We start from the raw sequence: 26,853 nt of genomic DNA, 5'->3' as shown, positions 1-26,853 counted from the left end.
TATTAATATATAAATATAATATTGATATATATAGTATTGATATATTAATATAATATTGTAATCCATTCATTACAATCTCTTAATATGTAACTCACAAATTTAAAAACACATTTTCTACTGAATTCCTTCACAGAAGCTGAAATCACACGCGATGTGAAGGCGACGTCTCATATTGTGTGATGTCGTTCTTTACCTTCAGTACTCGCTCTTTCGCTCTCTCCATCTTGACAGGAACCAGCGAGGGCTGCAGTTTGGCTGACGATTGGAGGAACAGTTCAAAGGTGTACACAGCACTGTCCAACAGCTGGAAGACACGCACAGCAAACATCACGACACGGACGGAAGAGTTTCACCTGTTACTGCTGTGCGGAGGGAAAGGCCCCGGTGAGACCGGACCTCCAGCTGCAGGTCATACCTGCTCCATCTCCAGATGTGCCGAGTGCACCAGCCTCTGGACGCTGCTCAGCCCGAACCGCTGTTTCAAGTCTTTGAGTAACTCCGTCAGGTTCTTCACCTGCTTGTAGTTCTGATCCAGACTGATGGAGCGCAGAGCGAGCAAGGCCTGAAGGACACACACACACACACACACACACACACACACACATACAAAATAAAATCACCTGGTAAAGACTTGAATCATAGATGCTTTTCTGGAAAGGTCTCTCACCTTCTTTGTCTCCTCTGATCCTCCGTTCGTGGATTTGAAGGCCGAGTCCATCTGTGTGTGGAGTGTGTGCTGCATCCCCTGAATCCCCACGCTTATGTTTTCTGTCAGCACCTCCAGGATGGAGGACAGGTAGGGTGCTACAGAGTCACTGTACACTTTCTCTGCTGCTTCACATATACACACTGGAACACACACACACACACACACACACACACACACACACACACACACACACACACACACACACACACACACCCAGGAAAACAGTGAAGTGTTAGTCCTCCCAATAAAACAAAGTTCAATCATTCTGTAGTCATGTTCAGACTGAAGCTCGCTGCTGCACCTCTGACTTTCTGCTCCAGGAAACAATGAGACGACAGGATCTGGTCCAGGTTGGATCTGATGAGCGCCTGATTGGCTGATGCCGTCTGACGACACGCCCCCCTCAGAGCCTCCAGGCCCGCGGTTAGCTGCTCCAGAACCAACGTGTGCGTTGCCTGAACCGTCTGAACATATAATAACAGCGTAACATAAAAACACTGCGTCACAAACACGTGTCACAGTTTTATTACATAAACTTTTAATTGTTTAAAACGTTGTGGCGTGAGTTGAAAAATGAAAGCTGTGTCCGAAATCACTTCCTGTTTGCAAACCCAGTGCTGGATTGTGAGTGTTAAATACTGAACAGTAAACGCATCATTTAGTGGCCAAAAAGATTCACACAGTGGAATGAAAAATATTGTAACCATGTCGTGTGCAAATCCCAAAATGCATTGCTTCACATTTGAGACAATTAGAAGTTAGAGCCATGTGACACCAGTCAGTCAGTGATGACACTAAATAATGATGATTGACACGTGTCTGAAATCCCAAGTTACTGCTCATTGTAAAGTACCGAGTGTTTATTATTCAGATTGAGCATTTTGATGAAAATGTCTTTAAACCTGCAGTAACGTGTTTCGGCCACTCGGGGGCAGTGTAACAAGCAACACATGTTATCTGCCTTCTAACGTTTGTTGTGGCCAAACACTGACCACTGGGCGTCGGCCTGTTACAGTCTGTAGGTGACAGCGTTTTATATCGTGTGTTATTGTCATTTTACTGTTGATTCTCTGATTCTCTGACTCTGTTTCTCACTCTCCTCTTTTACATTCAATCTGGCTCTAATGTCCCTTTAGCTGCTTGATGCTCCACTAGCTTCTCCAGCTAACCGCTAACTTCTGTCGAACAGCTAGTTACCTGGGTTACACTGGGTTAATCAGAAGCACATGTGGAAACACGTGGTGATGCTGGACCAAAACAGAGAAGACACTGGCACCTAAAATCAAAACAATGAGCTTAAAGACACTAAAAGCTCAGTAGAGCTGCAGAACTGCAGAGTTGGACGTTCATTGTCTGTTCACCTTTACTCTTTAATCTCATCGTTTCTTTTCTCAGAATTTACAGTTACATTTCTGAATTCTTTGATCGTCTGATTAAGGACAACATGTCGCTCGTCGTTCAGACACGATTCTGTTTCGCTTCATTATTCAGATGATTTTCAGTCGACAGAAGTTTATAATCCAAAAGTCTCTTTTACTCTGAATGCTCCAGCCGACCTCTTCAAGTGTGTGTGTTGAGTGTGTGTCCGGTCGCACTCAATGGAAACACCAGGAAGTCACAGCATTGTAAAAAGTTAATGTGCTCGACTGAGGTGGAAAAGTCGCTGTATCCATAAAAACAAAATGTGACGAAGTGCAATGGAAACAGACTTGGCGAATAAACCATGACGCACTGAAACGTTCACTTCACTGAAAGAATTGTTGTTTTCCATCGTTTCAACTTCGACTGGAGCTCATCCATTCCTTGTTGTTTGTCTCCATGTGTCCTGACATGTGACAGTATGAGAGGGAAACATCTTTTGAAGCTGCACTTGAAATGTGGTTAAATTTGATGATGAAGAAGACGAAGACTTGTTGTAAACAAACGACTTTCTACCAGAGAAATTGTTCTTGAAATCGACACAGTAAATCCAACACCAACTCTGTGGCTGGATAAAACGAGGTAAAGACTAAATGCTTGTTTTTCTCAGACAGAACTGAATAAACACACCATGTAGTGCGTGCTGCCTTCAAGGACCGTCAGAAAGTAAGTTAACCGCATACGAATGTTTGTCATAGCACCACAGCTGGAACATCCCTCCCACCCTTCTCATGTGTGTGTGTGTGTTTAACTCACTGCCAACCACTGTCGTATCCTTTCAGCCTTCTTGCCCTTCAGTCTGGACTGAAGCTGACTCTGTAACCATGGCAACACTTCCTCCATCACCTGGGAGGCCAGCACCTACATGATGTGCAAAAAAACAAAAAAAACAAAACACAAGAGACTGAGCAAGTCGACAAAACACCAGAGATGGACATGAAGCTGAAATGTGTGTGTGAGTGTGTGTGTGTGTGTGTACTGACTTGTTCCTCAGTGCCCAGCAGCATTTCCCAGGATTCATAGCATCCTTTGTCCTGCCGGTAGAGGAGCAGTGCGCGGATGTACGCCTGGCTCTCGTAGGAAGACTCACACCAGGGGTCTGCAGGAAGTCAGGATCTACGTTACGACTCTGGACTTTGGTCTCAATCATGTTCAGTTTCTTCTGTCAGTAAATCGTCGACACAGATCTGACGAGGTTTAGTCACAGGGAACATTTTGTCAAGTGACACTAATCTAGATAAACTATGGTCACACCGGCTCCCAGTGCGTCTTAGAACTGATTTGAAGATCTGACTATTGACTTTTAAAGCTCCTCTCTGCTTGGCTTCATATCCGACCTCTAAACAGCACATGAACCAGCCGAGGTCCGTTAGTCGCTCCTGAGGTTCCCTCTCGCTGGTCACTCTGCCTTCAGTCGATCTGCACCGAGACACTTCAGTTGTATTTGTGATTTGCTTGTTTTATGACCTCCATGTTTTAGTTTTATGCCTCACTGATGTTGATGATGTGCGTTGACCCAGAGTCTGATGCGTCCTATTCTTCTCCATTGTGCATGTTGCCTCATAACCACGAACACACACACACACACACACACACACACACACACACACACACACACACACACACACACTTCTAGTGTTGCTATGTTTAACGGTGTTGGGTTTCACATCTCTGATTATCAACATTCCTCTGTTCTGCTTTTCTTCTTTTCTTCCTATTGTTTTGTCGTTTGTAGTCCCGTTCCCCCTTGAGGCCTTTGGACCTTCTCTTCTTACTTAATTATTGGAAGAAAACAAGAGGAACCGAAAGCTCCTCCGCTTGCTGAGCGCGCTTCCTGTTAATCATCAACACCATCAAGCGCTGAAGCAGCTAAAAACTGACCGGCGTGACTTTGTTTCTCCACTGATGTCATTGACCTCAGGCGTGATCCAGGAATACTGTAGAGAAACGCCTGTGAACAGTTCGCTCACCTTCGTCTAACTCAGTCCGAACAGTGAGGGTTAATTCACGCACACACACACAGTTTCATCCAGTGGACACATCATCTACATTTACAATTTAAATCTAAAAATTTAAAGGTGCAACATATAATTTTTTTAAAAACCAGTGGTTCATAACATTTAATACATCAAATTAAAATACTGGGCTCCCTGCAGTTAGTGCCCTCATCACTTTTCTAAATAACTAAATACAGCAGTTAACCAGCTGAAAATCACACGTTTGATTTTTTATCACCTCATAAAGCGCTGTGGCTAATGTGTTAGCATTGCACCCACGAAACACACCAGACTGTGGAAGAAAAGAGGGGGTGGTTTTACTTTGAAAGGGAAAATAAAAACCCAATAACTTAGTGATAATTCTCTGCGGTGACAGTCACTTTAACTTTGTCATTTATGTAAAAATATCGACTGGTGCAGCTTTAAGAAACTCTCTCTTTAGGTGGAAGTACTCGAATTAGATGAGATGACCTGAAGGTGATTATTATTTTTTTATTTCCTTCTATCTTAGTTTTAATTTGATCAGATAAAATAGAACAGAAAAGCTGAGCCACTGGTTTCCTGTAAAGGAGAGTTGCTCTGCCGACACCAGAGGGAGCCACCATCAGTTTATTAGATAAAAGAATCAAGAAGTAATACAAAAGTATAGAGACAATCTTATATGAAAAAATAATTACTCTGGGATTCATAAGATCAACACAGCTTTTGGTTTCATGTCTCCTCTAAAGTGAAATAGTCGTTGGCCAGCTGCATCACTTCCTGTTACTCTGGTGGCTGTGCAGATATGAACAGCCATGTTTTTGCAACCCGGTGACTTAAGGGGCTTGTTTTTGGTTCGTATCCTTGCTAACCACACAGGAAGCAAACAGCATTAATATTTTTATCTGTCACCAAGGCAACAGCCGCCGCAAGTGACAGGTTGAAATAGGTCCAACTGACAAGAGCACTGTCAGAAATGTCCTCAGTGGTGGGATGGTGCTTATGACTCATTATAATACTGCACCGGACCAAAGGGTCATTTAAGGCATGTAGCGTTGTGTTTTTCCCAGTTATTATTTAGTTATTTTGTTGTTCCAATGAACTGTTGATTGGTTTGATCAAAATTTATCCCGTAACATTTGGGAATAAATCTTATTTATCAGATTATTGAACCCGATCAGACGTCAGAACTGTTTAATTGTTGTCAACTGTGTCGCCATGTGTTCATGACGACCGTGTGTGCAGAGAGGATTGTCGTCACTGCAGATGAAGTCAGGTGCATCAGACGGACTCATGGACGGCCCCTGGCCCCAACTATAGTGCTCTTGTTTTGAAAATCCGTTGCCAGGGAAGTGGCTCCTGCCTGGTAACCTTTCAGCTCTCGATATTTTTCGGCCAATAACACACAGACACAGCTGATCGCCCCGCCTGTTTCTCTGTCTCTATTACTGTATTCACTGGTTAATTAAATGGCGTGACGAAAAAGGACAGTGGAAATTATATTTTGGCTTTTCTCCTGATGGCTCGCGGCTTCCAGTGACAATTCACAGTTGTGGAAGTGAAACAGGAAATACTTCTGTGTCATGATAGAAAACCATCACACCGTGGATTATTTGTAAGACGATACAGCAGCACATTTACTTTCTCAGATCGGGTGCAGATAGTCGGCTCAGAGCTGCTGGAGCCGGATCTTACAGTCACATATTCAGAGACATGCTGAATTGCAGCAGCCTGTCTGTGAAACTTAAAACTAGACTTTATAATCCAGCAGCTCACAACAGGAACATAACGGGGCGAACAGAGTCCTCCAATTAAAACATGACAGGCTGAAGAACTTTTTCATACATGGCTCTATAAGCTGAGAGTAAAGCAGTATTATACTTTGTTAATTACTTTGAGAAGATTGACATGAATCTCAGGTATAAAACTGGCTCATGTGTTTATACATCACATGACCACAAATGTAAAAATAAAGAAATTGGGAAGTTATAAAAGCATAATAAGTTGTTTTCATATTCCTCTTTGGACGCAGCAGCTTTACAGGTGATGGTTCAGCGTTCGGTTGTTTTAACTTTGGACATCGTTTTCCTCCGATTCCAGTCTTTGTTCTCGACACCATGTCGAGTGGTGAGAACAGAATAGTGGCACACGAGTTTCCCTTTCTTCATTTCAACATTTCCATTACTCAGTCGCTTTGAAGACGTCATCCTTTCACAACCGGACCATCAGCGAGTAGAAACCACAAGCAGGAAACAACAAACTCGTCTCCATATGAGCGATGCTGAGTTTTACTTCTTGTTTTACTTTCATGATAAAAAGCCACAAGTAGAGAAGAGTTTAGAGTCAGTAATGTCAATATGAATAATTGTAAATCCCTCGAGCTTATTGAATCAAGGAATTGAAAAGAAAGACATTTTATTGCTGATGAATGTGAGAGGAAGTGTTGATCTTTGAAAAGACTGGTATCAATCTTCTCATCTCGCTCTTAGAAAGAAAACAAATAACTGTTTCCAAAAAATGTCCAGACGCTTCCTTTAGGACAACGGGGCTGCTGTTGTTGATGAGGGTCCTTATCTTTCGCTGTGTGTTGCATTGTGGGACATCACTTTATTTTGTCATTTTTCTCGGGTCTGAATGGAGTTCACATTTCAAACACTGACACTGAGTTTAAAACTAGGCCGCAGAGAAAATGTGTGTGTGAGTGTTTTACCAAGGTTGCGGTGTCTAATGCAGGTCTTGAGGGCAGACAGGAAGTGACCACGCTCCTCTTCCTGTTGGAACAGGAAGCAGGTGTGGCCTGTGTATGGCAGGTGCAAATACACAGCAAACTCGTCTGGAGATGACACCACCGAAGAAGAATCCTCCTTCGCGCCTAAACACACACAATAAAGACACACACAGTTTATTTTCAACAATAAAAGCATCTGAAGTTTATGTTAATTGCTGACAGCAGCTCTTGGCTCTTACACATGCCTTTAATTAAACAACAACGAGTCCTAAAAAAAGACAAAATGGTTAAAAGAAAACAAGCATCTCCGGCGCCACAGTCACATCTTCCCCGAAGACTTTGAACACTTTCAAACCGAATGTTGTGGTTTACACCATAAAACCTTGGCCACACTTTTGGTGGTTGAACTGACCCCGATAGATAACAACTTCGGTTTCAGGAAACGGCTCTTGCGTGGGCCTGAAACCGTAAAGAGCTTTGTTGTTGAGCGTTGTTAGATCATGGCGAGAGCGTGCTGCGTGCTGATTGGCTCACTGATGCTGAACAAACCAGTGAGTCGAGAACGGCTCGGTGCTAATTGTTAAATACTATAGGAATAAGTTAATACTACCGTTGAGTATTCCAGCACAAGTTTTCTCCAGGTGAGCTCGGGACTCTTCCTCTGTGGTCAGCACGCTGCCCCCCGCTGGCTGGAGGACCAACTTGGCGACAGATCCACGGTTGAAAGTCTGCAGGTGGGAACAGACGAGTGGGACACAGAGGGACGGGTCAAAGTTCAACAGCTGCTAGAGTCCGCTCTGCTCTGATTTTATTCAATTATATTTATATTATATTATTTTATCATATGTGATATTTTTCAGTCACTGACACTTTGACAGATTCCACAGAGTTTTAAAAGAACGGCATTTGACAACAGCCGTGTGGCATGAGGTTATGTTTGATATAATATTATAATAGTCCAAGTGTAATGTGTTTTACCTGTAGTAGTTTTGGGTCAAATTTGACCCGTTTTTTAATTTATTAATAAATACGGGGAAAAAAAACACTAATTATCATCCAGTAAAATGTTTTATCTGCTTAAATAACTTATTTTTCATCCATAAATATAACATATATTCACTTACTTTGAGTTTTTATGTGCCTTAGACCTCGTTTTAACTCACAGTGTACAAATCATTTTTAGTTTAAAACAAGCACAATTGATCTATTTATTGCTCATGATGAAGAGAACAGTTAAATATATTATCAGACCATGACAGGCTGATGATAAACAAAAAAATGATTCGCAAAATAACTTGTTTGTATTTTCTTATGTTTCCAAATTTGACCCGTTACACAAAGAAAAATAGTCAAAATGTATTTTATTATATTTATTGGTCATTGTTGAGGATATCATGAAGTCTTGTTTTGAAGATTGTGTTTATGTGCATGTGCGTCTCTGTGTGTGTGTGTGTGTGTGTGTGTGTGTGTGTGTGTGTGTGTGTCATAGTTACCTCCATGTTGTCATGTATCTCCACTGTGTAGTCTCTCCTCACGACAACGTACTTCTCTCTGCATTTCTTTCCCTGCTCCTCCCAGCAGGAGAACTTCACGTTGCCTTGGTACAGAACCTCCTCTGGAGCGCACTGAGGCTGCACACACACACACACACACACACACACACACACACACACACACACACACACACACACACACACACACCATGAATATGCAGGGAGAGTGAAGCAGTGCTGATTGATTGGACTGATTGGCGGGTTCAGCTCCTACCCTGCGTGTGAGCAACAGGCCCCTCCCCTCTTTCTTAGGCTCCACCTCCTGGTGTATGTGTCCGAAGTAAGCCGTGGAGTACTGCTGACGGTAGAACTCACTGAAGCTCTGGAACGTACCGTCAACGAGTCCTGGACACACACAAACACACAAACACACACGTTTATTAAAAACCATGTCGTGCTGTATGAAGAAATACAAAACTGTCAAAACTCAAACCTGAACTAAATTAATCAACAGATGCCATTTACTGCATGAAAGCGCTGGTGCATAGCAGCTTTAATTCAGAAAATGTAGATATGAAACCTGCACAAAACAATATTTTTATGTTAACAATGTATTAAAGAACCATACTTTGCAGCTGATCCTTCAGCCTTTTTTAGCTCATTGTTTTAGTGGAGCATTTCTGTTAATAATAATAATAATAATATTTTATTTATAGGCCTTTCAAGGAACTCAAGGAGACCTTACAACGCACAGTAAAAGATAAAAAACCAGTACAAGGCATAAATTGTTGTTGGAGACCAAAACAAAGCTTAAAGGAGAGGGGCCGTTGAACTATAGTAACTATTGGCTGGTGAGAAACAACTACAGGTGAATGGTGATGTTGCTGGATGTGTAATTTAACTATAACATAACTATTCTATAAGTTTGTTTTGCTCTGTTGTTTCTTCGTGTCCTTGTTTTTCTTCATGTGTAGTTTGTCTTTCACTGGTCGTGTGTTCCTGTTTGTGTATTTGTGTGTTTTTACTCAATGCGCCCTTTCAATTGCCCCCTGCGGACGAATAAAGTTTCTTGAAGTGAACTGAATTGAAACCCGATAACAGCTGCCAACATCTGGGGCCGGTTCCACAGAGCTCTCTCAGTGGTGTTGCTCCAGTCTAATGTGAGTCAGACTGTTTGGAAAATAAAGACTGACTCATTTTAAGGCAGAAACATTAGACACCTTACTCCCAGGTTAACTCAGGCCTGAGACCAGTGTTACCATGGTAACAATCAATGACACCTGCATTGACCAGACATGACTCATAATTTGTGGTTTGTTAACACTGTTGTGGAAAGAGCAAAGAGAAGGGAAAGTGTTTTTAGAGACTAAAATCAGATTTTATTTTTAATTGTTTCACTCTTCACTGAATTTTCAAAGTAAAACGTCCTCGTCGACACAAACGTTTTCTGCTGCCAATATTTTTTATTTTGAAAAACGTCTTAATTTACCAAGAATTCATCGTACCACAGTCCGACTTCAGATAGTAAATAGATACTGAATTTGTCCAATGAAGAACTTGTTTCTATCACGTCACAATGACGCATCAACACACATTTATAGATCTATTAAAGAATCTACATTAATATTACTCTGTGGTTCAGGATGGTAACGTTCATATTTATTTCTACCTTTAAAGCTGAGTTTTGTCAGACGGTGGCAGGACATGAGAGAACTGTTGGACTACTCTCCCTCTGATGTGTGTGAATTTGGATCCGTCCTAATCTGTTGTCTCTCATTTGTTTACAGTGAACAGCTATTATCACGTACACTCTGTCGTCTGACTTTCATCTTACACACACACAAAGAGATTAGACAACCCATAATAATGTAATAGTTGGAAATGGCTGTAATTACATTCTGGTTTGCAGTGGAGCTTAGTGACAGGATGCGTCTGTGCTGATAACATGTATAGGAATGCACAAAGAAATGAGCACAGAGACTCACACAGCAAATCATTTTGGTTTTAAAGCCAAAGTTCATTTGAGGTTAAAATGATTTTATTAGACTTTAGATTATAATTTCCCATTTCATGGTACATCCGTTTTTAAAAAAAAAAAACAACTGTCATCCTGGTGATTTACAATGTCCCCTCATGTTTCCTGTCTGCCTCTTCACTGACAACTATCTAATAAAGACCAGCGGGAATAGTTACGATCTCCCCTCTCCATCCATGAAGAAATACAACGACAGTCTACAGCCTCCAAAACAGGAGTTTTCTCATCAGATTAAAAGGCGCACGATAATGCAAAAATGTTTTAAATATATTGGGATTTCAGTTTTTCATTTAATTTCCATTGAAAGAAAAAATATACAAGTGATGATGTGATGTTCCTTTTACGTCTGGAGAATGTGATTTGTAGACCGGGGCGTCTCGCTCTCTAACAATGCACAACAATGTTATGACAAATTTTGCCTCCAAAAACAAATTGCAGCTCCTACAATTTGAATACTACACTTGGCCATATTGCGATTTCCATTATATTTCGATTAATTGTGCAGCTCTAGTGTAGATGTTATAATGTGTTCATATACAGGCTGTATATAAAACATGTTAAGACCATTAGAAATGAACACAAACTGTGTATTTTAACTTGATATTAAGATCTAGAGCAGATACAAAGTGGAGGATAAACCAACGTAAACAGCACCGACACTTTCACAGTCCAAATGAAGCTTAACTACACTGCAACACTATTTGCCACTTCTATGACTAACAAGTGCCACTTCCAGTCTGACCCACACCCCTGACAGCTTCTCTTGTGCTTGATGTTCATATTAAAGTGTTAGTTTTACCTTTAATGTGGCTGATTTTGGCCTCATCCAACAGGCCAGAAGAAGATGCTCCCATACTGCCTCTGTTTCCCTTCTCCTCAGATGTCTGTAGAAAAAGTTTAATGCAGTTGTTTGAATTTGTGTCCGCAGGAAACCTACATCACAACTAAATGAAGTTGCTCTCATGTGTCAAGAGGTTTTTTTTTTTTTTCTTTTTGCTCAGCTCATTTCCTCTGTGGTGAGCTGGGCGGGTGGGACGTAGGTGAGGTTTAGTCGCAGCCAGGAGCGGCACAACCTCACCACCTGCTGGTAGGTCTGCAGGCTGACAGTGTGACCTGTGGACCAGGAGAGGAGGCAGGGACAGAAAGGAGCTGAAGTTAAGAGGAGAGAGGAGAATAATATGTGATGAAGAACCAGGAGGAGAGAGGTGGAGAACGGGTGAGAGGAAGACAGAGGAGGAAGTCTGGATTTGAAGAGTGAAGAAGAGAGTAGAGAGGGAGGAGTGAGAGAGAAAGGGAGGAAGACAATGAAGGAGAGAAGAGGAAATGAGATGTGAAACCTTGTGCAGGTGAAGAGAAAGAGGGATGAGTATGGAGGTAGATTTTTTCTCAATATTATTTATGTGTGATCTGTAAATATAAAACACCTTCCACAAATACAAAAAATACATTTGTAAACTCACAAAAAAAAAACTGCAAATAAAAAACGGATCTACAAACAAGTTTAACGAACAAAAACATATCTGTGAATACAGAATAATTAATTTACAAATAAATTAAAAGCATTAGTGAATATCTGTAATATTTACAACTTTCAAACAAACATTTTTGAATCAATTATCTTTTCTCTTCGCTTGTGGATTTACGTTTTACACAGAGTTTAGAGACAAACCTGCCGGTCTGAACGAAAATTAACTTGAATCGGAAAAAAAAGTGATCGCCTGCTGACGCCGCCATTTCCGCTTTTCAAAGTAAGAGCACGCAGTCCTCTTTAAAGCTGTTTTATTTCTTCAAATAATCGGTGACATGTCACGTGCGCTACGTTAACGGTTGTAAGAAATGAAATGACAGAACCTGGTTAAGGTCTTTGATAGTTTGGCTTTTGGTGTTGATATTTGTTTTGTTAAGAAATGACATATTACAATTTTATTGTTCATTGTTAATAAGCAGGCTACGCTAACGTCAACTACTAAACCGGAAACCGTTGCCAGGGTGACAGTAATCAGTCATGTTGCAGACTGAGGGAATGAAAGCAGGGTTCTGACATCCCATACTGATGAAGACTCATTGTAAATAGACCACATTTCATACCCATACAACCTGTAAAGAGATACCTGCTGTCATTTCTTTACCACTGAGTTTATTGTAATCATTCAGTCCATTTGCTGTTTACAGCATAATCGGTATTTTCTACATGTAGGCTATAATCAGTTATCTTCATCTGTCCTGTTCAGTCACTGGAACAGCCAACTCATCTCTCACAGGTGGTAATAGTAAGGAATATGTCATAATGCACAATATATACTAAATAAGTGAAAGAAAGGTTCCAAGGTTCATGTACTATAACAAAGTAAAACTAAATTAAAGATATTTTTATTTTTATGACATCTTATTTATTCATACAAAATGTCTTCTACACATGCACAATTACAGGTTTACAATGGTTGATTTACAACAACAACAACAACAACAACAACAACAACTACATTTGGAAGAACTTGTGAACATCACTTTACAAGTCCAGATTCTTTTGACCATAATTTGAGCCCATACAGATATGAGGTGTAGTCATGCCAATAACTTACCATTTCTTGCCGGTTCTGTTGTGGTGTGGCACTGGCCTGAGGTGGATTCTGGTTTCCCTGTGAAAACACATAATTATACTAAATAAAACAAACTTTCCATTGCAGGGAAAACCAGGTCATTTAAGGCAACTGTTCACAAAAGAGTATTGAGTAACATTTTTAACTCAAATTTATTACACTTACCATTATTAAGTCAGTCAGGTGCAAGTTCTGCAGGAAGCTCCTGTCAGTTTCAAAGGAGGGAGCCGCACAGCTCCAACTGCAGGTGCTGTTAACAGGAATCCTGAGACACATTTTAAAAAAAGTTGGACTCAAATCGGATTCACGTGTAAAAACATGGTCAACATTTGTACTTGGAACTGCAGTGTCCAACGCTGTGTGGGAACTTTGAGTTTTATATGCAGTTTTCTGCTCTGTATTTGTGCACATATTAACAAAAGCACTTCATCTTTCACAGTGTCTTTGTGAAACCTCAGAATCACAGTGAAGTTATTGTAAGATGCTGCAGGCTGCTGTTAACACTGCTTACCTTGCACCGTGAGAAGAAAACATTAAACCAAGATGGCGTCCCGTACGGAACGTACCTCAAAACTACGGTGTCCCACAGCGGCCAAACAACACTCGAACCACTTTGCTGAGAAGGTAAATTCAAAGCCTCCGACTCCGGTACCGGACAGTTGATTTCTTCGTGCAGACAGCGTATAAATCCTGGTGGGAGTTTCAGAGTGTTTGGACCGTGGACTGTTCTCAGAACCAGACATGGATTAACTGCGACCTTCCTGCTTTTTGTCTTCCATATTTAAAGCAAAGTTGGCGCCTTTAGGCCGAAATGCCCGTATGTGCGCAGTGCATTAAAGAAGACAGATGTGCGCACCTCTGGTTTTTCCCTCCACGCCCCGTTTCCTGTTCGTGCGATTCTGAAACTGTCTCAGGTACGAAAAGTTTTCTGCGTTTCTTTGTTCCCCAGTTTACTTTTCTTCTGCTGTTATTCAAATGATTCTGGCAAAGACTCGGCCGGGTCCGGGTCCGGGTCCGGGTCCGGGCCCAGAGATCCGGCTGAAGTGCGGTCCGCCTGGTCCAACAACCCACAACCAGGCCGGAAGCAGCCACCGGTGCCGGACGGCCATTACAGAGAATCCACAGATTAACACGAGGGGCTCTGACTTTGTGAAGAATCGACAGATGTGATTTCCAGTCAAATATTGATTAAATGTCAGAAGTGACAAATGAAAATGTGGAATGCAGGAATTGCATTTCTCTTTTTAATAGTCAGGCTACTGAAGTTATAAAGCTGAAGTGACTTTGAGCCACTAAGTTCCCTCACTAACCCCATAATCTACAGTAGCTGTGCAGAGTTCCTCCTAACAGCTGGCATCCAGATGTTGAATTGGATATAAAACTTAAGATGTGAAACACTCATTTTAGTGTAAGTACAAATATTTTATGGCCTCGCAGCATCAGAACCTCATTCATTGTTCTGGAGGGAACTGGGAGGAAGTTGCACATTTTAAGGTTCTTCCTTTGGTTTCTCACTTTAGAGGAGAGTTCAGCACCTTCACAGATACTCAGCAGTTTGTTCTGGGCTCAGGAATAACACGTGTAAATTCTTTAAAAAAGGGCTGGATTCATCTTTAAATGCACAATCCATAGGTTCACAATACAGACAGGGTGGTATAAAACTAATTAAAAAACAATCCTTAATTACAATTCATTAAAATATACTAAAAAAACTTACTGAAATCTGGATAAAAATTACTTAAAATATAATTTATTTGCACCTGGAAATAGACACAGTTCGGTTTTTTTGTTCGGTTCACCTGCCCAGTCCGGGTCCAGACAGTCAGTAGTGGTTCCCAGGAGCCCGGCCCACATGTTCCTCCGGCTGACTGTGGCACCGCCCACTCCTTCTCCTCGGGGCCGAGTCTGGAAGTCAGTGAGTCGGATGTGACTGGATCTGCCGGTTCTGGAGGCGGATCCGAATTCAGCTGCGATCCGGATCCATTCAATGTGTCGGAGGTGTTGATGCGCTTTTGAAACCAAATTCAGCTGGACTTTGGTTTGTGCAGTGCGGAAGGGTCGATAAAGTTTTGGGGGAAAGTTTCATGTGGGGAACCGGTCCAGTGTTGGGAGTCTGACCGGGACCTGCTGAGTTTTCTCCGGCTGCACAGACCTGATCGGTACCCGAGGACCTGTTCCCGCCCTGCTGCAGCAGACATGTGGCGCAGACTGTCACTGCTGATCTTGTGTTGCAGTGTGAGAGGACTTGATGCTCTGGAGGCGGACAGAGCCGCGGACTCTTCGCGGGAGCAGATGCCGCTGACCGAGGCGGCAGCGCTGGGTAAACCGGTCCAGGATGCTCCCTCCGCGGCTACACAGCAGGGGACCCCGGGGAGAGAGCAGCAGTCCGCGGCCGAGCCTCTGGAGGACGAGCTGGACAACCAGGAGAACATCATCAGCCAGGTCAGACAGACTGATGTGTGCACTAAAAACTTCATTAACAAAGTCCTGTAATGACTCATTGTGTTCAGAAGAAGTTTTACAGACTAAAAAGAAGCATTTATCAATAAGGCATCAATTATAATTAACTACTTTTTTATTTTAAATTTAAAAAAGTATTTTCTTCTTTCTTTCTTCTTCTTCTTCCCTGTTTAAAGTCCTTAATCGGTGGTAAAAGGTGATTGAATTGAAATGAAGTTCTGTATGAGCCATGCATTATAAAATAGATGAATAAATAAATAAATAAAACCCTGCTAATGATGAGAAATATTAAATTACCAGAAATTCGACCCAAGATCAGTTTAATTTCCCTCCTTTGACCTCAAGATTTTTGTGTCTCAGTGGTGACAACTTGGTGCAAAATTTTCCATCCACTTCATAAAGTTCTTTTTTCCTTTACTGTGAATCTTGAATGTCTCATTTCCAACACTGTGACCTGTGAGACGCAGCAGCTCCTCTCTCTTTCATTTAAACACAACCCAAACAAACCCACACAGTTTGTCAGTTCAGCTTAAATGGAGGGGTAAATCAGAACCAGAGCTCTCTCTGTCTCTCTGTGTGTGTGTGTGTGTGTGTGTGTGTGTGTGTGTGTGTGTGTGTGTGTGTGTGTGTGTGTACCATGGCAACAGTTTGCATCCCTCTGGTGGTTGGTTATGTAATATCCTTCAAACTGTAGGCGCTCCAAACCAAAATGTGGCTGTTTGTAAACGCCTGTAGCTGCAGATCAGCACACACTCACTGCTTCTTTCAGTTCTCATTCATGCGTTTCTGACTAATATAAAGACTCCAAAATAAATTCATATTAAAGTTTAATACATTATTTCTTTAAAGTTTCCCCTCCGTCTGAGTCGAGCTGAAAAAACCTGCAGAGAGAGAAACTCAACCCGTGTCCTTCTCTTTCAGCTGCTGAGTGATTACGACAAAGTGAAGACGGTGTCGTCAGGCTCCGACTGTGTTTGTCGCTGCATCGTTCGACCAATCAAACGCTCCGACTGCAGCCGTCTCCACGACAGCGATGACGTCGCGTCACCCTCCCAGGATTTTTACACGGTGGAGACGGTTGCCAAGGGGACGGACTGTAAGAAGTGCGTGTGCATGGCTCCACCTTCAGCGGTCAACCCCTGCGAGGGAGAGTACAGGTTTAAGAAGCTGCAGGAGGCCAGCAAGGACGACATCAAGGTAGAAACTTTCCTATCGGCTAGTAAAGACAAATCATTCCTCGAAGCAGTTTAGAGTTTGAACATGATGTAAAGATGTTTTATTCCTTCTTCTGTCTCTTGTCTGTGAAGCTGGCGACTATCATGGACTTGTTGGAGGGCTCTCTGTACGGCATGGACTTGTTAAAGCTCCACTCGGTCACCACCAAACTGCTGACCAGGGTGGACAACATGGAAAAAGTGAGGATGCTTACACACACAAACACACACACACACACACACACACACACACACACACAAATGTGCACAGTACACCACTCTCTCAAGGCAGTAATTTCCGCTGGATATATGGACGACACGCCGCTCTCACCGTTCAAACACTCAGTTCGATTCACTAAAAAGATCTAGATAAATTCCTCCAGGTTGCCTTCCTCTGTCGTGCGTCACAGCCCGTTTTAAACTGCTTGTGTGTGAATGAGCAGCACTCAAGTTGTTTTTATTCCTGCGCGCCGGCGACAGTCAGAGCGGCAGCCATGTTGTTTTCAGGTTGTTCGTCCATTCATACGTCCGTCCTCTTCTCGTGGACACGATATCTCAGTAACGCCTTGAAGGAACTTCTTCAGATTTGTCTAAATAAAAGTTCAGCTGGACTCAAGGGTGAACTGACTTGATTTTGGCGTCTAAAGGTCAAAGGTCACGGTGACCTCACAAAATGCAGTTGAACGCAAACATCTCCAGAACTCCTGAAGGGCGTCCCTTCAGCACAAACGTTCACTTGGACTCAACGGTGAACTGATTACACTTTGTTGGCCAAAGGCCAAAGGTCACAAAACATTTAATAGCCATTACTCAAGACTTCAGGCAACAGTGTGAGTCTGGATAAACAGGGACGTAACCTGGAAGTTGTCTGAGTGGCGAGGCGGTGACTTCATTGCAGCCACTGTGTGACACATTTCAATATGATTCTGGGTTATTGGGAGTTTAAGGTGTTCCTAATAAAGTGCTCAGTGCGTGTACATCACCATCACTGCTACACGTGATGGTGTCCCATCAACAGCACATTAACCTCCTCCACCTTCCCGTCGCTGCTGCAGATGAATCAGATGTAATCGATCAGTTAACTGGGGTGTGATTGGTTGGTTCGCAGGTCGAGCACACAGCTGCGTGGTCAGCTGAATTGCATTTTGGGCGTCGGCAGACGTTTGTTTCTCCAAGTATTTTCTACAGGAAGTGTGTCCAAAAGTTTCATGTCGAGTTTCTCTTCAGACATTCTTCACTGTCTACGATCTGCCAAGTTTAAAAAACAAACAGCAGCTGTGGATGTGAATTGTGTTTTTTGAGTGAACTAAATTTAATGTTCAACTCCAGGCCTTCACCCGTAACCTCACAGAGAGAGCAAGAGAGAAGGAACGAGCAAAAGAAAAGGAGAAAGAGAAGAAGAGCCAGCAGAAAAAAAAGAAAACGAGTGATCTGGGGAACGTGGGACAGAAAAGCCGAGCGCCTGCCTACACCAACAAGCAGGTATTGACTCTGTGAGCGAGTGAGAAGCAACGACAGACTCCCGACATTTTTTCTCTAAAAATATCTACTGAAAAATTCTTTCTAAACCGGACGGGATGTTGTTTGTGCTGTTGCAGAAGGATTTCGAAGGTCAGCCGAAGAAGAACCAGCAGCAGGACGGTCTGGAGCTACAGCAGCCGACCAGGAACAAGACAGGAACCCAGAAGCCCATCAAAGAGAAGACGGAGCCGCGGCCGCCAGTCAAAGACAAGAGCAGCGTGGTCATCCGGGGCGTGACCTATTACAAGGCGGAGGAGGAGAGCTACAAGGAGGAGGAGAGAGGGAGAGGGAAGAACAGTAAGTCTGACGTACTGATGCTGCTTTTACGTCACACGGTGACGACTGTTACAAGATCTTCTCTCATGTTCCTTCTCTTACAGCGAATGTGACGGCGAACACCTCAGACGTACTGATCTCCGACCAGCTCCCGCCCACCAGGACGTCCCCCACCCACAATCCAGCACCCGCCCCCACCGTTGGCAGAGACTACAAGGATCCCCCACCGAGGACAGCAAGCCAGCCCCCCAAAGATCCCCCCACCACCACCCAACAAACCACAACTGCAACCAAACCGGCCCCCACCGCCACGAAACCAACTCCAGAGCCAACAACCGCCAAACTGGCGACTACTTCCCAGCAAACGACCACTCCCAGGACTCCGCCCACCACACCTGTCGCTCAGCGCAACGCCTCGGCTTCAGATACCAATATAGGTGCACCCACTGCTGCGCCTCCCACGGCGGAGTCTGTGCAGGGAGCCAGAAGTCGCCTCACCTGGACGGAGAGCCCGGCCGACCAACCGAAGACCACCAAGAAGCCCGGTACAGTTCCCCGCACGGTTCAACACTTAGTGAGCTGATGAGGTTTTTAGAGTCTCGACTCACTCCGTCGCTCTGTGTGTGTGTGTGTGTGTGTGTGTGTGTGTGTGTGTGTGTGTGTGTGTGTGTGTGTGTGTGTGTGTTCCTGCAGGAGTGTGCAAGGACACCGTCGCCAGCCTGTCCGATCCCGTCCAGCACAACTCGTACGGCCAGAGTGAGGGAGCGTGGATGAGAGATGCACGTGGCCACGGCAACGTCATCTACCTTACCAGCGGTCACTATGACAACAACCTCCTAGAGTTCCGAGACATGGAAACCTTCAAATCAGGTTCATGACTTGTGTGTGTCACATAGATATTATAATTAGGTTATTATGATATTATTATAATATAATTAGAATTAGATTATTATAAATAACTAAAGAGATATTAGTAAGTTTCACACTGTGTCAACATCTGTCAGTTTAACAGTTAAAGTTAGCTGACATACAAGACAAATGTGCTAATGTGGCTAATATATATATATATTAAATATGTTTTAATGGCTAAATAAACGATAAAACAATCAAACACAGGGGCTTGTGTGTTTAAATTTTTTGTGTGCTGTTCTCAGGTCAGGTGAGTAACACCTACAAGCTGCCCTACAGTTTCACCGGGACGGGCCACGTCGTGTACAACGGGGCGTTCTACTACAACCGGGCGTTCAGCAGGGACGTCATCAAGTACGACCTGAGACACAGATACGTAGCCGCCTGGACCACGCTGCATGACGCCATACTGGAGGAGCAGGCTCACAGGACACAGACTGAAGTAAGCCAATCACGTCTCAGAGATTCCTGTTTTCACACCTGCACAAACGAATCGTACCAAGAGGGAAAACCAATCAGGGTTCGGTTCAGCGAGTGTAGTTGTGAGAGCTGGATATGAAGGTTGTACGGAGCTGGTATCTGTCCTGAGTGACGTTGAGCGTGTGCATGTGTTTGCTTCCAGGTGGAGTTCGCCGTGGACGAGTCCGGCCTGTGGTTACTCTACCCTGCTCTGGACACGGAGGGCTTTCACCAGGAAGTCATCCTGCTCACCCACCTCCGCCCCCGTGACCTCCTACCGGTGCGCAGCTTCCGCACGGGCCTCCGGCGTGGTCACTACGGCAACAGTTTCCTGGTGTGCGGCGTGCTTTACGGCGTGGACAGTATGGAGCGTCGCTACGCCAACGTGACGTACGCCTTCGACACACACACGCTCACACACACCGTGCCGAGCCTGGCGTTCACGAACATGCACTCGCACACCTCCCAGCTGGCTTACTGCCCGCTGGACAAGAAGCTGTACGCCTGGGACAACGGACATCAGATGATGTATGACGTCACCTTCGCTTATTAGCGCGGTGGAGGAGACGGAGGAAGCGGCGGGTCGACAGGTGGTCAGCGATGTAGCATCCGGCGAGACGTCCAAACAACGACGCTGAGGACAGAAAGAACACCAGGCCTCTGCTCGGTGACCGCGGATCTGTGTAACCGAACGTATTTGAATGAGAACCTCAGTATTAACCAGCGAGCGCCTCGTTTCCCACGACTCAAGATCACAGTAACGAGGCTTTTCTACGAGCGTCTCCACACGAACCAGAGCTTCTTAACGCCAGCTGTCAGTGGTGCTCAACATCACGCTGAATAACTGTAAGGTAACTTTGCTTCTTTAAAGCCGTGCTACATAACAACGACACGTCCATCGCGAGGCGACAGTGTTGTGAACAACACGAAGACAAAATGTTTTACACTTAAACCTGAACTCGGTGCAGCGCGGCCCTCCGCTTTCATGCAGTCGCCCCCTGTAAGGAAAGTGACTGACGGAGCTGCAGCTGGAGGCAGATGTTAAACTCCTCAACTCATATTCAACCTAGAAACGAGTCGGTACGTTTCCTGAGCGTTAGAGAAGGAAGAAGAGGGAGAGGACATCGGCTCAGTCACACAAGTCAACTGATTGGTGCTTTATCTAAACGGTACCAGCCACTTAACGACACTTAAAACTTCAATAAACGCTGTGGTTGTGTTTCCTCTCAGCCTCCTGCGAGTTGTTAAGGTTAATTATTTCTAAGAGCGTCCTCGGGGAAACTTCTCCTCAGCGTAGGAAGGTTCGTGAGGTCGACTTCAACATGTTTTTTGGGGGAAAACGAGGCTCAAGAGCGGGAGAGCAGAAAACAAGTGGAAATATATCAGTGTACAGTGGGGTCCAAGAAAAGCTCTGGCACCACTTTCCCATTTAAGTGAGTGAATGGAAAAACGGTAAATTTCTTGTTTGGCACTTTTTGACTTTATTACAAGCTGCGATGAGAGAGAGGGAGGGAGAGAGAGAGAGAGAGAGGGAGAGGGAGGAAAGTCAGGGAGAGAGACTGAATGGTATTACAGTGGTAAATGTGAGTTTTGTGTGGTTTATATAAATGTATAATATTTGAAATCAGTCCTGTGTTTAAGATGTTCAGCTCCGGAGAGTCGAAGCTGATTCTGGTTTAAAAGAATAAAGTTTACAGATACTTTTCCAACGTCACTATAATGCATCTATAATCAGTGTGTAATGAAGCCGCAGCCTCTTCTCTCATACGATCAGAACCTATACTGTATTTATGTTTTTATAATGAAGGTCTGCTGAGAGTGTTGCTGTCATGTTCCACCTGAAGCTTTAGTGCAGGTGGGAACACGTGCTCCTTCCTCACAGCTTCACTTGTTTCAAAAAATATCCCAAGACAAGGTTGAGTTCAGCTGCTTCACTACAAGTTTTCCTTTTTGGTTTGTTAATTTATAATAAAATGTTTTGAAAAGGTCCAGTCCATCCCTCCTTCTTTCTTTCTTTGTTTCTCTGTCTCCTCTGCCGGTCTTGTGCATCCTGCTGCGGACATTATTTCTGGGGTTGATTTAGTTTTCCTGGAAGCCGCCGAGCCGCTGGAAGGATCCCAGGGTGGAAAATAAGAGCGAGCTGGAAGCCGGCGAGAGTCTGAGTCAGGACACAGCAGAGCGCCGACATGTTAAAGAGCCTCGACTCACAGAGACGGACTGTGGGATAAAACTGCGTCTCAAATAGGAACTGTATTTCATCCCCGCCTGGCTCGGCTCTCTTTGGTCTTAATAAACTGAAACACTGACGATTCAAGAACATAATTAACACAGTAAGAAACAGCAGGAGAACACATGGGGAGTTAATATCTCTGCTTCATGGACTAGTTCATGAGCCTCTGCTCCAGTCCGGCAGCTTCTGACATGTGGTGGGGGGGTGGTGGTGGTGGTGGTGGGGGGGGTGACCACCCAGCAGGACGCAGAAGAAAGCTTCCCATTCACATCAACTGCACACTCACAAAGACTCGCCAAGTGCAATGAATGCACGTGTGTTCTCCCTGCAACTGTCACTTTTTAAAACCACTCCATGTACATGTGTGGGAGCATGAGGACCACACACACACACACACACACACACACACACACACACACACACACACACACACACACACCTAGCCAGTCCAGAAAACACATGGTAAGGATGCTATCTCACCAAGTACACACACACACACACACACACACACACACACACACACACACACACACACACACACAGTATAATGTCTGGTTTAAAGATAGCAGTGGTATCTGCAAATGCATTCCTGACTTCCACTGAGCTAAAAATCTGCACAAAGAAAGAGAGAGAGAGAGAGAGAAGAAAAAGGAGGGAGGTTGTTCTGGAGGTCACGACCTTTGCTTCATAAATACTCCCACTCAAAGCTCCTTTATGTGGACGAGGTGAAAATCCACTGAAGGGATCAGTGGCGAGGGAAATAAAAGAAAGAAGAAGAAAAATGTTGGTTGAAAAGAAGACGGGGAGAGACGAGGGTGAGTTCAAGGGACGTGGGGAAAAGTGCGCTCACATAAATAACCGTGAACGACCCAGACACGTGTTCGTCGTGATTACAGTAATAAACGACGGTTGTGTTTACGGGTTTGGTTTCAGCTCGGTCACAGGACGGCGTTGGGTTTAGGGAAAGGTCACGGTTTTGGGTTGAGATCCTGCAGTTTAGACGAACTCCTGCGTCACCGCTCACAAAAATATAACCTGCAGTTCAAGCTTGTGTTTAACGGTCACGGATTCCAGCTCTTTACTTTTAGCAGTTACTCTGCGTGATTCACAGTTTTTAAGTTTTGTTATGTAACACAGACAGTTCGGCCTCTAGCTCAAACAGCTGAGGAGGGAAATCTGGAGTCCGATCACACACTGGTCCCAGATCAGATCTGCACTTTAAAAACTTTTAAAATGCTCTGACTCAAACCTCAAACTTCTAAACAAACACAAACAGACAAACCGGTGAAGTGTGAGTGTGTGTGTGTGTCTGTGTGTGTGAGTGTGTGTGAGTGTGTGTGTGAGTGTGTGTGTGTGTGTCTGTGAGTGTGTGTGAGTGTGTGTGTGAGTGTGTGTGTGTGTCTGTGAGTGTGTGTGAGTGTGTGTCTGTGAGTGTGTGTGTGTGTGTCTGTGAGTGTGTGTGTGTCTGTGAGTGTGTGTGTGTGTGTGTGTCTGTGAGTGTGTGTGTGTGTGTGTGAGTGTGTGTGTGAGTGTGTGTCTGTGAGTGTGTGTGTGTGTCTGTGAGTGTGTGTGTGTCTGTGAGTGTGTGTGTGAGTGTGTGTGTGTGTGTCTGTGAGTGTGTGTGTGTCTGTGAGTGTGTGTGTGTCTGTGTGTCTGTGAGTGTGTGTGTGTGTGTGAGTGTGTGTGTGAGTGTGTGTCTGTGAGTGTGTGTGTGTCTGTGAGTGTGTGTGTGCGTGTGTGCATGTGTGTGAGTGTGTGTGAGTGTGTGTGAGTGTGTGTGCATGTGTGTGTGCATGTGTGTGAGTGTGTGTGTGTGTGAGTGTGTGTGTGTGTGTGAGTGTGTGTGTGAGTGTGTGTGTGTGTGTGTGTGTGTGTGTGAGCTGGTGCAGGTGGCTGAGGCAGACAACAATGATATAACAGTCGCAGCATGATGGAATAAAAAAAGAACGTGTTTTCCTTCAGTTTTGTTTTGTGGTCGAACTCGACGCCAAGATTTGTCGGTGCAGATTTCGGAGCCGCCCGGTCCAAGGTCCCATCAATCAGTCCCAGTGATAACAGCAGAGACGGGCCTGATGGAGAACATGCGTGCACTGTGGACTGAGTCAGTCTCTTGTGCACGTTACAGGTAGATTATTAGAACATGTTTGGATCATCCTGCTGATTTTAGTTTATTTTATTTTTATTTACCTCCCAGGGTCGATCTGCATGAAGCAGAACTTATTGTTTCTCCTCATTACAGGTTATTACATTAGGTATCAAAAGGAGGTGAGGTAAACCAGCCCCAGTCGTTTTTCCCTCCCAGAGTCAGAAACTAATAAAAAGCCTCAGAAGAGACATTTTATAAGTGTTTGGTTTAATCTCAGGTTTGGACAAACAGCGGTGCTGGGAAACCTTGGCTCGGTCGTTGAGTGTCTGTGGCATCAAATCAGATAATCACGATCCCTCAGGCGTCCAGGAGTGGAGTCAAACAACGCAGGTAAACCTTTAAAAAGACTTTTAAAAGCCCTGCTCTGAACTAATTTATGTTTTATGATCGGTGTCAGCCCACTGCTCCCACTTTGATCTTCAGCTTTTATCATTAGAAGAAAATAAAAAACTTGGCTTTAGTATGAAACAAAGGAGTATTCGCTTGTTTTTCCTGACTGGATTAAAGGTTTTGTGCGCCCCAACTCGCCATGGTAAATGATGGGATGTAAAGAGGGGGGGGGTCAAGAGGTCACGGTGGTTTGAATATCACGGGTTGCATGTATGAAATACAGAGGACTTTGCTTCAGTTTCCAACCAAACCTTCAGGGCCAGCAGACAGGAAATACTAGAAACCAGAAGAGACGTGAGCGGTGGGAACAGAGGTGAAGAGAGGAGGAGAGGGATGGAAAATAATAGAGGGGAGAGGAAACAGAGAAGTGGAGATGAGAGATGAGAGGGGGAGAGCTAATGTGTCCCCCAGACATCAGATCTCAACATCTGGTTTGTTACTCACGGCGTCTCAGACAGACGGATTGGAGAAATACAACCGGAGCTCCGTCGTCGCGGTCGAAGCTAAATGACGCAACGAGACAAGAACGACGAGCAGCTCATTTTCAGGCTGTGGAGATTTAAAACCATGAAGAAGTGCAGGAGAAGTATGAAATAGTTGGAGGTTGGATGTTAAATCACACTTTCAGTCGCACACACACACACACACAATGGAAAAATGACTTTGTTCGCCCGGTCTGGAGGAAAAGACAGAAATAACCTTTCCTGGAAAGTTGCAAAGGAGTTCTCTCATGAATCTGCAGAAAACTGCCAGAACCCCTCACATCATACAGTCTCAGCAGGAACGACCCAGACCACAATTAGTGAAAATCACCTTTCCTTTCCTGTGACAGTTAATCAGAGCAGCAGATCTCTCCTCGCTGCTTTTTTATTTTTTGTTTTTAAAGTAGAAATGCTTTCTAGTCCCAGATACAGAAACCGCAGAGTCACAGAGGCCCGAGGGTTCGACTGTGACTCACATCCTCCATCATGTCACTGCTTCTCTCTCCCACCGCTGCTGCTGCTGCAAACTCCTGCAAACTCCTGCAAACTCCTGCAAACTCCTGCAAACTCCTGCTGCTGCTGCAAACTCCTGCAAACTCCTGCAAACTCCTGCAAACTCCTGCTGCTCCTGCAAACTCCTGCTGCTGCTGCTGCTGCAAACTCCTGCAAACTCCTGCAAACTCCTGCAAACTCCTGCTGCTCCTGCAAACTCCTGCTGCTGCAAACTCCTGCAAACTCCTGCTGCTGCTGCAAACTCCTGCAAACTCCTGCTGCAAACTCCTGCAAACTCCTGCAAACTCCTGCTGCTCCTGCTGCTGCTGCTCTGCAAACTCCTCACAGGATCTGCTGACAGGAAAGCAGGTTAATGAAAGTCATGTCGGCGTCTGGTGCAGATCATCCACAGGAAGTGTCTCATCTGATCCGTGTGTCTTGTTTCTACCTTTCTCTGGCAGCTGACCGTCTGCAGAGAGCCGGGGCAGAGAGGGGGGGGGTATAACACGCCTGCCACCTGGCTGGTTATGTGTTCTGTTTTATCCACCAGACTTCACCATCATGCTCCGTCTGCAGGAGATCGTGACCTGACAAACACTGTGACTCAAACTTTCTCTAAAGCATCAAATCAATAAAAAAGATGCACAGGAGGCAAATGCAGCATGTTTTTAATTTTAGTAGCTAAACTAAAGGGAAGCACATGGTCAGCAACAATATGTCCTCTCTGTGCTGCACCATCGGGGGTCTTGGGACCTCTCCCTCCCTCCTGGCTGTCAGGGCCTTATTCCAGATGTTTCGGATGTGGATCATCCTCCTCCAGGAGTCCCAGCCTCCTCCTCCTCCTCCCCCCTCCCTCGTGGTGGAGAGAAGGTCGTGCGGCTCAGGCCCGATCTGTCGGCGACACCTGGAAGTCTCAGATTAGAGATTAGATTAGATAATGATGTCATCCTGATTGTCTGCATCTGCTCGTGCACATTACAGGGACTCCGTCCTCCTCAGGTGCTGCTCTTCCATTTCAGCCGGGGTCGGGTCAGTGAGAAGCAGCAGGTAAAAAACTTTATGGTTTTATTTTTTGGAAGGGGAGGTGTAAATGTTTGTGCTCATCACTTTACATACAAGTATAATAAATAACACACATGCAGCAACATGAGTTAAACCCAAACTGTCCAAACACACATTCCCCCCCCACACACACACACACACACACACACACAGACACACACACACACACACAGATACAGTAGTGTATACAGCTGGAGTGGAACTCTCCTGTGATTGATTCCTAATTCCAGAGCCTATGAGAGAAGTGGAAAC

The 26,853-nt window shown here is 44.4% G+C and overlaps 2 protein-coding genes and 1 long non-coding RNA gene across 3 annotated transcripts in view; 2 read left to right on the top strand and 1 right to left on the bottom strand.

Annotated features, from left to right (window-relative positions):
- Window positions 1-13,239, bottom strand: part of LOC111653439 (protein Niban 1-like) — a 16,498-nt gene extending 3,259 nt beyond the window's left edge. Inside the window, exons 1-13 of the mRNA XM_023404052.2 lie at window positions 13,126-13,239; window positions 12,943-12,999; window positions 11,160-11,601; window positions 8,600-8,730; window positions 8,326-8,463; window positions 7,443-7,560; window positions 6,815-6,976; window positions 3,112-3,227; window positions 2,885-2,989; window positions 1,011-1,173; window positions 668-849; window positions 416-562; window positions 194-304 (exon numbers count right to left, since the gene is read on the bottom strand). Coding sequence (XP_023259820.1) covers window positions 194-304; window positions 416-562; window positions 668-849; window positions 1,011-1,173; window positions 2,885-2,989; window positions 3,112-3,227; window positions 6,815-6,976; window positions 7,443-7,560; window positions 8,326-8,463; window positions 8,600-8,730; window positions 11,160-11,214 — 1,428 coding nt within the window. The 5' untranslated portion in view covers window positions 11,215-11,601; window positions 12,943-12,999; window positions 13,126-13,239. The remainder of the gene's footprint in view (window positions 1-193; window positions 305-415; window positions 563-667; window positions 850-1,010; window positions 1,174-2,884; window positions 2,990-3,111; window positions 3,228-6,814; window positions 6,977-7,442; window positions 7,561-8,325; window positions 8,464-8,599; window positions 8,731-11,159; window positions 11,602-12,942; window positions 13,000-13,125) is intronic.
- A 1,174-nt stretch (window positions 13,240-14,413) lies between these two features.
- Window positions 14,414-21,790, top strand: olfml2bb (olfactomedin-like 2Bb). The gene is made up of 9 exons (XM_023404073.2): window positions 14,414-15,402; window positions 16,342-16,617; window positions 16,728-16,835; window positions 17,964-18,116; window positions 18,233-18,452; window positions 18,536-18,976; window positions 19,125-19,301; window positions 19,586-19,782; window positions 19,963-21,790. Exons 1-9 carry the CDS (start codon window positions 15,157-15,159, stop codon window positions 20,350-20,352), a joined length of 2,208 nt encoding a protein of 735 aa, XP_023259841.1. The 5' UTR covers window positions 14,414-15,156; the 3' UTR covers window positions 20,353-21,790.
- Window positions 21,791-22,640: 850 nt separating this feature from the next.
- The window catches only part of LOC111653448 (uncharacterized), a 5,700-nt gene continuing 1,487 nt past the window's right edge, over window positions 22,641-26,853 (top strand). The window contains exons 1-3 of the long non-coding RNA XR_002760672.2: window positions 22,641-22,844; window positions 24,393-24,505; window positions 26,521-26,586. This is a non-coding gene — a long non-coding RNA (uncharacterized LOC111653448). The remainder of the gene's footprint in view (window positions 22,845-24,392; window positions 24,506-26,520; window positions 26,587-26,853) is intronic.

Source organism: Seriola lalandi, unplaced genomic scaffold, assembly GCF_002814215.2.
Source record: "Seriola lalandi dorsalis isolate HSWRI2012SDOR001 ecotype SW California unplaced genomic scaffold, Sedor1 jcf7180002054208, whole genome shotgun sequence".
NCBI classification, from domain to species: Eukaryota; Metazoa; Chordata; class Actinopteri; order Carangiformes; family Carangidae; genus Seriola; species Seriola lalandi.
Note: the sequence above shows the minus strand (reverse complement) of the source record. Positions and strands in the feature narration are given on the sequence as shown.

Bases quoted from the DNA above. Each gene is read 5' to 3' on its own strand.
- olfml2bb (XM_023404073.2), top strand. From the start codon at position 15,157: ATGTGGCGCAGACTGTCACTGCTGATCTTGTGTTGCAGTGTGAGAGGA. The intron at 15,403-16,341 runs GTCAGACAGACT...CTTCTCTTTCAG, and splicing joins AGGAGAACATCATCAGCCAG to CTGCTGAGTGATTACGACAA. The intron at 16,618-16,727 runs GTAGAAACTTTC...TTGTCTGTGAAG, and splicing joins CCAGCAAGGACGACATCAAG to CTGGCGACTATCATGGACTT.